General features: G+C 25.6%; 1 protein-coding gene across 1 annotated transcript; it reads left to right on the forward strand.

Annotated features, from left to right (window-relative positions):
• Positions 1 to 2,202: 2,202 nt before the first annotated feature.
• Positions 2,203 to 11,266, forward strand: LOC145836674 (arg8-vasotocin receptor-like). Its single transcript, XM_082944459.1, has 8 exons — positions 2,203 to 2,355; positions 3,770 to 3,945; positions 4,562 to 4,742; positions 5,116 to 5,214; positions 8,012 to 8,135; positions 8,708 to 8,887; positions 9,557 to 9,684; positions 11,156 to 11,266. The coding sequence occupies exons 1-8, from the start codon at positions 2,203 to 2,205 to the stop codon at positions 11,264 to 11,266; spliced, it is 1,152 nt and encodes a 383-aa protein (XP_082800585.1).
• The last annotated feature ends 1,474 nt before the right edge of the window (positions 11,267 to 12,740 follow it).

Genomic DNA, 12,740 nt, shown 5'->3' on the forward strand with positions numbered 1-12,740 from the left:
ATTTTCAACGTTTGAATATTGATTAAATCACAGCAGCATTACTTCTAACACTTACAAGCAAAGCTTAAGCTTCTATATTAGTGTTTTAAATAGGTCATTCATGTCGGAATCTTTTCTATTAATACGTTTTTAAAGCTTCACTTAATAGTTTATTACAAGCCATTATAATAAGTTTTAGTTTTTAAAAATGATTTATTGTTGAGATTGTTAGTAATTAAAAGAATGACAATATAACTGCGTTTAATCTTTACTTCTTTTTCGCTACAGATTATTACTATTGTTTTTCATTAAATATGTATTACGATAACCTTTGTAGTACTTATTTCTTTTAAAGTAAAATAGTTGTAGCTTAGTTTAAAATTTATTTCTATTTAAAATAATGTTCGTGTAAGGCTTACATGAATTTAGCTTACCATTTTTTTTTAAAGTTAATTGTTTGTGCTTAAAAGCATATTTTATAGTTAAACTAGTTTTGAAGATTCTTTCATAACTTTTTTCAAAATGTAAAAATATTAATGTAAAATAAAACAGTTTGCTATTATGAAACAACTGCCGTTTTGAAATACGAATATTCAAACTATAAAAAATTTCAAACATGTTGTTTTAAATTGTATTGAAACACTCTAAAACGTATACATTGTTTCATATACAAACTTCTTAGTATTGTAATTAGTAAGTCATTAGACGTTTATAATATTACATGTAGTTTAAAACAAAACTTACCTTTACAAAATATACGAAAATTTATAGAAGTAAAATAAAAAACAACAATGGTTTATATATTATACTTATCAACAAAACGTTCAGTTACGAAGCATTTATTAGTACGACTAAAGTTTAACTACTTAACGGTAGATCTTAAGGTACAATAAAATTTTGTTAGTGCAATCTATTTTATTATACCTGAATATTACCCATTAAGTAGTAAAACTTTAGTCGTACTAATAATTTTTTTAAGTGAACGTTTTGCATATATTCTCGCTAACCATTAATGTCTGATCACTATAATTTCGTTTAGTTTGAGACTTTTATAGTCTATATTAAATTTATAAATCTTAGTATATTTTAGCATATCTGCACAGCATATTTTATTTTTTTTATTTTAAGGAAGTGTTTTTGTTTATTATGTTCAATTGGTTTCATACTTTGACTTATTCCTGCAGCTTTAAAGTTATATTTTTAAATAAAGGTTTTTCTAAAATTTCATTGCTTTGTTGAAATATTTCTCAATTTTAAGAAGGAGAAAGTTTTATAATAAAGTACAGTACGAAAGCGTTATTAAAAATTTATAAAGTTTGTTTTAAATACATTTATACAATCTTAATAGCTAAAACTAAGACAAAATCAGATCCACAACAAACAAACTAAAGAAGCAAAACTGTTTATAATTTTACTACTCAACACTATCCTGTTTAAAACTATATTACAACAAATTAGTTAGTTATTGTTTTCCTTTGTTTTATTAAAGTGGGTGTTCTTATCACAATTCATTTACGTTTTTACCTTAATTTGTTGTAAGCCTTTAGTTTTTAAGTTACAAAGGAGCATAAACAAAGATCTTTAATGAAATTCACAGAAAAAAAAGTGCAAGCTTGAGCTTACCAAAAACAGCAAAAGTCCAGTAATTAGATGTAACGCGCTCAATTTTTTGCATTAAAACGCCCATGCTGCTGTACCTCCTTGTAACTGGATTACGCGACTATCTGTGCGGCTTTCACTGTTTTCCTGTCGCCTTAATCTTGAGTGGTGCCTCCTTTTATTTTGTTTGAAAAATGCGCAAAATGTAAGGCTTTTATAACCGTATTTTTGTTTTAAATGTAGAGTTGTATGATAGAAGGGCTATAATAATATTTTGAGAAACTTCGGTAATAGCTTGGTTATTTGGTTTATAGAGAGAAAATTAACTTACTGAGGTTCTTGACCCCTTTTTAAACACAATTTTTTATATAATTTTAATTCAGTTATGTATTTTGTAAAACATTTTTACTATTAATTGTTAAAAGAAAACATACTTTAAGATAGAAAGTTTGGTTTAGAAGTGTAACTTATTAAGTTTTGTTTACAGATTATGTTTCAAAAAATTTTAATTGCAATTTTTAGATTCAAAACTAGTTTTAATCTATACAAATGTTGTTGCTATCATTACATTCTTTTCAGCATCTAGTTTAGGTTGTAATAAGACTTTTTAAGAAAAAACAAGTAATGGAACCTACCACGATATACGAACACTTTGAAAACGTCACAGCAAACGCATCTAATATTAAAACGTGTCCTCCAGCTAATTTTGACTCTAACATGTTACAAGTTTACTACACTGAGATAGTCTGTCTAGCTGTGATTTTCACCTTGGCTACGGTAAGTGATTGTGTTGTTTTCAAATAAACGTATGGTTAATGAAGTTCAGGTAAACAAAAGACAAGGGTTTATAAAAAAAGTCTAAACCGTTGCTGTACTGATTTTTATAGGTTTGTATAGGTTTAAAAACAGTACTTTTATTTAAAAAACTATTAGGGATATGTTTTATGCATAAACTGTGGTAAGCATAGATTATAATTGTCGAACCAAACGTATTTATATTTATATAGAACAAAGCTTTAAATAACGTTTTAAAACAAAACACTTTTATAAGTCGTCTTTTAAGAAAGTTTATAAATTTAAAACACTAACTTTTAAAATGTAATTATTTTGTAGTTTGTTATAACAATAATTTTTAATTTTGAGCTTAAAAAGCTTATATGCTTCACCATTATATTAAATGCAATTTTTAATCTATATTACTCAAAAAGAAGTATATTTTCTTAACTGTAAGCTTAGAAATGATTAATAAGTTTAAGCCACTATCTTTAAAATGTAATTATTTTGTAGTTAGTTATAACAGTAAGTTTTATTTTTAAGCTGAAAAAGCTAATATTTTCACCAGTACAATGAAAGCAAATTTTAATTTATTTTATTCTTAAAGAAATAATTTTTTTCAACTGTAAGCTTTGCAAATTAAAAAATGATTCCGAGAATCTGACAAATAATGCGTATAGTATCAATTAAAATCAATTTCTTTTATAAAATTAAAATAAAATTCTACTATTTACTAAAAATCATTGATAAAGTTTTTATTTGTTGTCGATTAGATCTGTTTTTACATTGTTTACTTGTAACTGAAATTTAGATTTTTGATAACGACTGCTATGCAAGTTCTTTAAAACTACTTTGTTTAAAACAAGAACTAAACCTTTACTAAATAAAAAAACATAGATAAATCACACACTGTTTGAATAGTTTCTCCAGTATAAATTGTTACAAATCTTCAGGATTTGTAAAAACAATCATATGATTATAAAAATAATACAACTGAAATACAACACAAGTTAGAATCATAATGCTAGATTAAAATAGTTTAATATTTTTATGAAAAATCATATATAAAACAGATCAAAAACTAGATTTTGCCGTTTAGTTGCTAATAACATAATATAAAGTAGTTAGTCAAAAAAAATAATAAATAATACTTCATAGCTTAACTAATTACACCGTTTCAAACTAACATGAAACTTATAACACCATCAATTAAACTGATCGGAAATTTGGTTGTGTTGTTAGTATTTTTCAGGAACAATCATTCATTAAACAAGAAAAATAAAATAGCATTTATTACACAGACCGGAAAATTGGTTTTAATAATAGTTAAAGATCAAAACAGTATTTAACAGCTAAACTAAAATAACTTGAAGTTTATAACATATAACATATGATATCAATCAAAAAAAAAAAACAGATCGGGAACCTGGTTGTGTTGTTGTTGTTGTTCAGGAGGAGGTCGAAACCGAACAGGATGCACCTCTTCATCTTCCACCTGTCAATGTCAGACCTGATTGTAGCATTCTTCCAGGTCCTTCCTGAACTGATCGAGCGTCTCACTTGCGGCTTCCACGCCTCAGCGTTCATGTGCAAGTTAGATTTTTTTTGTTTACAAATAAATGCCAAAATAATTATTCTGAGTTTACTCCCTTACAGTTGTTTAACGTTTTATGAAATAAATTAAAAAGTTTTCAAAATTATTTTTATTTTTTTGTATTCATGGTGTAAAAGTGAAACAGTTGTAAAATAATGAATTTAAAAAAAAAGTTTTGCATTTATTTGTATGCAGGCTCCTCATAAAATGTAGCTCTCTAAAAATTTGTTTTAACTTTCTGTTAATATTTTTTTTATAGACTTATATGTTAATATAAGCTATTCTACGTAACTTTATAAATAAAATGTCTCAAAACTTTTCTCCTGTACAAGCAAACAAACTAAGCAATCAAAATTGAAAAATATCTAAATTGTTTTTAGCGGTTAACTTTCGTAACTTTGTTGAAAACATACTTATAGAACTAAAGTTTAAGTGTCTTTTAAGTCTAGTAAAAAATTCAAACATAATTTTTTTTTTTTCAAAATATTTTTTTCTTCTATTTTTATTAAGTTTGATAGAACATCACCTTTGCGGTATAGATTTTTTTTAGTATATCATAATTGTCATATGTTTACGAAACATTGTTTGCAAGCTTGATGAACAACATTCCCACAGGTTCATCAAATACATGCAAATATTAGGAATGTACGGCAGCACGTATGTGCTCATATGCACTGCTTTTGACAGGTTCGTCGCCATCCGATACCCAATGAGATCGCTGCGTTGGTCGCGCAGTTTTGTGCACTATTTGGTGATTGGTGCGTGGGTGTTTTCAGCTTTACTGTCGATACCCCAGGTTTTGTATTCATGTTTAATAGAAAATATTATGCTATAGTTTTTAAGTATTCCAAATTACTTGCTAATAGTTTGTTAATACTTTTCTTTATTCAACTGACGTCAGTTAAAAAGAAAATTAATATCAAAATATTTGATACTTTGGTTATAAAATCTTTTAAATAAATCAATCTTTACGTAGCTAGTATAAGTTGTAAAAGTATCAATAAAATTTTTGGTTGCTATTTTAACCATTCATAAGTTTTTCTAAGGTCGTTGGTGAAAGTTGATTTATAATATCCTTGACTTTGTAAGTTTCAAACACAATTGTATCTATAATGACCATAATTTTAAGAAATTGAAATATTCTTTTATTTCAAAAATGTATTTTTTAGATTTTTGCTTTCAATTTACAAAACGAAGTCTATTGCGTCACAATAATGAGCCACAAGTGGAGCAAGCTGTACACAACATGGTTCTTTTTTATGATACTGGTTGGTGGTTGAAAATTAACAAAAAAATAAAATCCTTAAAAACAAACATCAATAATGAAGAGATAAGTTCAAAATCGAAAGTCTTTATTATGACAGGAATTCAGTTAATGTTAAAGTAAAGATGGTCTGCCATAATTTATTCATGGTTTTATTTAGCTCCCTCCTTTTTACTATCGCTTTAAATGACTTAAAGTAAATTGAATTAAGCTTTCTAGACAGATAGTGAGCCAAGAGCTAGCTATTATATGATTGAAACACAAGTTAAAATCATAATGGAGGTGATGCCAGGTGGAAATAAACAATAAACAAAACTAGTGAGAAACAACAAAAAGTTTTGTAAGTCAAAAGACAAACGTTATTTATTATTTCAGATAAAACAAAAAACTTTTCGAAATTTAGATGATTTCATAAAAAACTTTTGTCTCTGAATCATTCCAAAAATGATTAAAAGTAATTACATTATACTTCATGATACGGTCTGAAACGAATCAAATTAGTTTAGGTCAATTTTTGAAAAAAAAAAAGTGTTTTATTACAAATTCATTCTAATATTTAAAAGTGATGACAAAACAATTGATTTCTCCAGCATTTTTTGTTCTAGTTTTAGTACTACAACTTCATTTTTATAAGCTAACCATGTTTTTCATTAAAAATAACAACCTTATGTCAAAGTGTGTACAGTGTTCTTCAATAAGACCATTAGTTTCTGACTTTGTTTAAAATCTTCACAAACAATAAAATAGCCTTCTGTTTTTGTTTTTCTAGATATTTTTAAACAACACTATTAGTATAAGTTACGTCATACTAACAACGTTAGTATTCTATGTTCTCGAAGAAAGACAGTATATGCTGAAGATAGAAGATATTATCAAAACTATGAAGGTTATCAAATCTAAAAAAAAATAAAGTTGTAAGGTTTTTAACTATTTTAAAATAAAACCTTTTTTGCTACAACTTTACAGAACTATGTAGAACTTTATAACTTTATTTTTGTGATTCGTTATGACACTAAAATATTATTTTAAAGCTTTTTTTAAACAGTTATATTGTTTTTGGTTAAAAAACTCTTAAGCTGAATTAAAAAAATGGGAAATAAATATTAAAATTTTTTAGATTTTATTTAAAAGTTACAAAAAAAAAACTCTCTTATTATATCCAACAAATAAACAAAGTTTCAACTTACTACTTTAAACAAAGTTATTATTAAAATAAACACGATTTTTTATTATAAACTATAGTACTTAAAGTATAGTTCATATACATTATAACTTAAAACAAAAGTTTTAAACAGTGTAGCTTTTATGAGTATGCATTTACAACTTTACTATATAAGTTTATACTTAAAAAAGTTGTATAAGAGATAACTTTAATTTCTAGTGATCAAAAAAATTTAATGTGCAAAATTATGATAAGTACTTAGAAATTATTTATGTTTGTTTAGTTTTAATATCTTATTGTCTTTATAGTCTGTTAATGAATTACCTATATACATACTTTTTTATTAAAAAACTTAGTTTTAACACCTCAGTTTACTAGCTATTCGAAAATTAGCTTAAAAAGTTTCATTTTTGTAGAAAGAAACTGGTATAAAAAAAAAAAATTCTAGTGTTTTTAGACATTACATATATTCATCATAATAAAGTTTTACATTTATTATATAAAAAAACAACAAAAAACAATTATAAAAAATCAATACAACAGCTATTTAGTCACATTTAGATGTTTTTTCAACAATATAAATTAATATAAATGTAATAGCTTACAGTTTTGTGCCTTATATAAAAATAGACTTTTAACAAAATTTATGTATTATATAGTAATTTTTTTTTCAAAAAAAAAAACAATTTAGTTCAATGTAATAAAAAAATGTTGAAACTTGCTAATAAATTTTTAGGCAAGCAACAAATAGAATTTAAAAAACTTCCAGCTTAAACCTTAGCTAAATAAACAAATTTCTTAGATATTTGTTTTCGTTTCAGATAAGCTAAGAACTTAACTTTTCTTTTTTAATTTTGAAACTAAACCTAAGTAGATTATTTTTACTTCTGCATCGATAAACGTTTAAGCTCTGCGCTTATAATAAATTAGTTATAACTAACTAAAAACTAATAGTAAAAAATTAGTTGTAGAAAAAACTAGAGTAAATCTTGAAAAATAAGTTAGCTGCAAGTAGTGGTTTCACAAATAAATAAAAGCTTAAAATGACAAATTGTGAATTTTTAGTGTTAAGTTTTGTATAAATCATTAACGGTATAAATTAAAAAAATATTTTTTATTAAGGCTTACTTAACTTAAAATAAAACTTAAATAAACATTTAAATGTTTGCTTATTGTTTTATAATTTTTAAAGCTTTTTCACAAAGCTTCCAAACTTTATATGTAAAATTTTTAGGCTTACTTTAGAAATTAAAACATATAAGCGAAAATTGACCTTGATTTTGGGGATAATCAGACGCATAATTATTTACTAATGTTTGTAAAATAGTATTTTGTTTATCTTAACTTGATAAAAAGAAGAATACTAAAAACAACTTTTTGAAAACTTTAGTGAACTAACTGGTTATAATCAAAGTTGGCAAAACTTATTTAACATAAAAACGTGTTTTTCTTAAGCTTGGAACAACATTACAAAACTCAAAACTATATATTGTAATAATTGTTTTAAATGTGTACAGAGTTTTCATGAAACTTGTGTCAAAAATTTAAAACAGACGACATGAGTATAGATTTCTTTTATCAAATTCCTACTTTTCTTTTTATAATTTGTGCAAATGTTTAAACGTATAAAAATCAACAGGTTATACCAACTATATTGTTGAGTTATTTTTACGGAATGATTGCAAAAACAGTACTTGAAAATGCAAAAATTAAAAAACGAATGCAGAAAAACCCTACAAACGGACAGATTAGTGCAACAAAAGGTGAATTTGAGAAGTTTTAACTTTTTCTATCAAGTGAAAAAAATTTGCTTTAGATTTTCTAAGTCTTACCTTAACTAAACACAAGTTTTGGTATTTTTTTCCTGTATAGTTACTTTTGTTATGTACAGTGTGTGTAAGTTTAACTTTTAAATGCAAACTTCTTGTTTTAAAAGACTATTTTTAAATTTTACTTAAAATGTTCATTTTAAATATATCTACTCTATAAAATTTTCTATAATTATTAGCATTCTTAACTGAGCCGTTTGTCAGAAAGTAGTTATTAATTATTTTTAAAGTTTAGTTAGGTTTTCTTAGTATAAATAGATAAACAGTTTAAAAATGTTGTAAACAGTATCAAAATTTAAATAGATTTCAATTTAAATTTTATTTATGTTTAAAATTACTTACTTCTATAACAATTTTTTTATCGAAGTTTAATGAACAAAACACTAACTCAAAAGTATCCACATTAATACTTTAAACAATTTTTTTGTAACACTAACAAAATAAAAAGTTACTTCAAATCATGCACATATATATATACATATAAAATTTTATTTCAACTCAACAAGGAGGAAAGACTATAAAGCAGTTCACTCCACGCGCGAGCGGAGTCGGTGTCATTTCTCGCGCCAAGATGAAAACAGTCAAAATGACGCTGGTCATCGTCATCACTTTTGTCATCTGCTGGGCTCCCTTCTACACGGCTAGGATGATGAACGAGTGGTGGCCTGAAAAAAACCCTGGTCAAGGTTTTTAATTTTTTCTTGAACGTTGTTGAGTACTTTTTAAGACCAAGCACAGTTTACACGTGTTTATTTAGTGTTTATTAGAAAAATAACTTAAATCACTTAAAACATGGGTCGGCAGCCTTTTGTAACTCTCGGGCCAATTTTATTAAAAAAAAAAATGCTTGTGGGCCGCACTATTTAGAAAAAAGTCTTCGGGGGCCGCAGTTGTTTAAAAATAGTTATAACAATTAGTAAAAAATAATATTTTAAACCATAAAATAAGCAGTAAAATTGCACCTTTAAAGAGTATTTATTAAACTAAAAGCTGTAAGTCTTTTAAACAAAACCTTTTATTTATATGGTTTTTAAAAAGTATGTTTTTAGCTAAAGAGTACCTCACGGGCCGCATATTTTTAACTCAGGGCCACGTTTGGCCCGCGGACCGCAGTTTGCCGACCTCTGACTTAAAATAAAGTGAATAGATTATTCTGACTTTTTCACTTCTAAAACAACTAAGTTTTTGTTTTATAATTTGTATTATTTTCTTTAGAATTTATGAAAAAGCTTTAGAAAAATTACTTATAAAGCTATATACTTTTAAAGATGAAAAGTAAATTAAAAACAAAATGAATAGTAAAAGTAATATTGAAAAGAAAGACTAAAAATAATGATGTAATTTATATTTGTTAGACAAACAAACCGGAGCCAATGTGATATTTTTACTTGGAAGTTTCAACTCGTGTACCAATCCCTGGATATACTTGTGCTTTAGCGGAACTTTACTTAAAGAACTGAAACGACAATACTGTTGTTTCAAAGTAAGTATGTGTACTTGGTTTTTATTGAGTGGTGCTTGAGTTTATAATATTTAAGTGAATATGTTAGGATAGTATTCTAGAATTGGTATGTTTAACGCAAAAATTTTATTTTGGTAGCTAACTTAACACATCAAGATTTAGTATTTTTTTATTATTTTTTACTTCAGTTATAAGATGTAAATTAGACATCTATATAGCTTTGTTTTGAAATAAATCTAAACGATGAAAAAAAAAACTCCAAGTAATTTTAGCACAAATGATTTTTTATTTTAACTTTACCGTTGTATTTTTTCTTGAAGTCATGTGAAAATATTAAATAAAAAAACTCTTCAATTGATCGCATTTAACAAAAATCCTATTTAAATACTTTAAGGTTTTATTTTAAATACTGTATAAGTACTAGACGTTCAGTTTGTAAAGTTCTTATTAATATAGTCCTTTTAATATAGTTTTTTTACTTTTATTAGAACAAAAAGTACGATATTTAAGTTTGTTAAAATATAGCACTAAAATTTTCATAAAACGTTTTTACATAACGCTAAATAGTACACCGTATGCTAAGAGTATTTCATTTGTGTTATCAACAAACTTTTTGTTATGTCTACAAATAAAACTAAAGTCTTTTTAGTTCAGTCAGACTTTCGATTGAGTTATTGCTTTTATAGTTTCGTAACAGTTTTTTAAATTTCACTTAGTTTTAACAACTTTTACTGCAAACCTTTGAAAGTGATAAAACGTTTAAAGTTACGGTTTGTATGTTTAAAACAACTTATAAAATATAAAATATTTATTGTTTAAGTACTAATCAAGCTTCATTATTGAATTTCTCATATAATCATATTAAAAGTACAGTAACATCATAAAAATATCAATTAATATTAAACGTGATAAATAATAATTAATTTAATTCATAAAAGGTAGTATAAGCTAAAGACAGTAAGTGTATAGAATCTAAGAAAATATTTTTTTTTAGTAAGAAAGTAAGAAAAACCCTAAGATATTTATATCTACTCAACAAAAATAAAATTATTATGTTTTTAGTAAGATTATAAAACTTTTAAAAACTATGTTAATGGTTAGAAAACATTATAAATGACATATATTTTTTAAAGTGTACATTTTATCACTAAAAGATAAAAGTTATTTATTATATAGAAAAAAAATATTAAAATATCATTAAAAGTACGGTGATATCTTAAGTTTCATTAAATCTACTAAAACACAACTTTCTACCATAATTTTACATGCAAAACTACAAGTTATTGCCTTAACTTTTAATCCAAAAATAAAACTAACGATGACTATGAAATTTAGATATAAATAAACTTTTGAAGTTATTGTTTTTAAATTCAATTAGTTATCTTTTTAATCTAAGAAATTAGTTTTAATTCTATACAATTTTTTTTTAATTTTTTGCACTAATACTTAGCTAAAAACCTTAAATTTTAGTAAAATAAAAATCAATTGACAGCAAAACAAAAAAGCTGATGGGAGGTACCAGCTTCAACCAATGAATTCCGATCCTAACACTCTCCATAGTTACGTCACAAACGAACCTAATCATGTGAGTAATACTGCGTGAGTTTTATTTTTATCTCTTTTCCGTAAACAAAATATATTTACTGTTGAAAAAGTAAATAGTATTGCAACGTACAGTTACAAACAGCGATTTTCGTCAATTGAAAATTTCTTCTATTAGTCATTAAAACAAATCGTTCATATGATAATTTTCTATAGCACAACAAAAACAATAATATTTGCCGACAACTGTTCTTTGTATGAATCTAACTGCTTTACTTTATACGTACTGGAACTTTCGCCAAGATTTGTAACATATTTGGGTTTTCAGTATATTTTGCATTTTACTAAACATTTCCTTCGTTGCTGTTTTCATTTATGTTTTGTTTTTTAGTTTGTGTTTTTATTATTCTATTCCATTTGTAATATTAGGTACAGTGGTAAGAATACAATTTTTTTTAATAAACAGTAGTATAAATACTTTTAATAAATTTTAACAACTTTTTGTACAATGTATATAAAAAGCAATTATAAACTAAAAAAAAAAAAAGGATTAAATGTATTTTTTGATTACTTAGTTTAAACTCCATTAATATTTTTAATATTTACATTTTTAGCTACATTACTTTAGGGAACTTGTCGTAATTTTTGAACTGTTGTAAAATATTTGTTAAATTAAAATATGGAATTAATCGAAAAATAATTAAGAAATTTTTTTTGTAATGAATTATAGAATAAATAAGTTTCCATGACTTTTTTGAACAGTAAAAAAGCTATTTTAATGTGTTCGGAAGAACTTTTCTTCAAGTTTATCTAAATTTCAAGCTTAAAACAACTACTATACACAATGAGTTTAAGTTAATTCGTGTAAGATGGTAGTTAGTTTGAACATATGTTTAACTAGAAAACAAATTAAAGCTATTAATTTTGTCTGGTGTTTTAAATTAAACAGTAATTTAATTTTATGCTGCAACAACTGATTGAGGTTTCACTTTGGTGGCAGAAAACACATAATTAAGTTTTTTGTGTACTTTTTAGTTGCAGCGTCTGTAAACTTTTGAATTAGAGTTTTAGCTTCAGGGTAAAACTTCGTACTTTTTAATGTTAAAATTTAGTCTGTCACCAAGGTTTTTATTATAATCTTTTTTTTCTGTATTTATCTTTAGCTAAATTTATGTCAATTCCTAAGGATATAGTTACGATTAGTGATGTACCGGACTCACTATCCGGGTCCGGGTCCGGCCGGATATTGCCATTTTTGTCTGATATCCGGATCCGGCCGGATTCTAATTTGAAAAAAAAGTCCGGATCCGGTTCCGGCCGGATTCTAATTCGAAAAAAAAGTCCGGATCCGGTTCCGGCCGGATTCTAATTTAAAAAAAAAGTCCGGATCCGGTTCCGGCCGGATCCTAACAGAGATCCGGCCGGACCCGGATCTAGTCAGTAAAAAAGAGCTCTTAAAAAGTATAATTTCAAAAACAAACCCTGTGTAAATTAAAAAGCGTCATTTTCGTTAGTTAAAATTAAACACCTACCGT

Source organism: Thalia democratica, chromosome 5 (genome assembly GCF_965202585.1).
Source record: "Thalia democratica chromosome 5, ktThaDemo2.hap1.1, whole genome shotgun sequence".
In the NCBI taxonomy this organism is placed as follows: Eukaryota; Metazoa; Chordata; class Thaliacea; order Salpida; family Salpidae; genus Thalia; species Thalia democratica.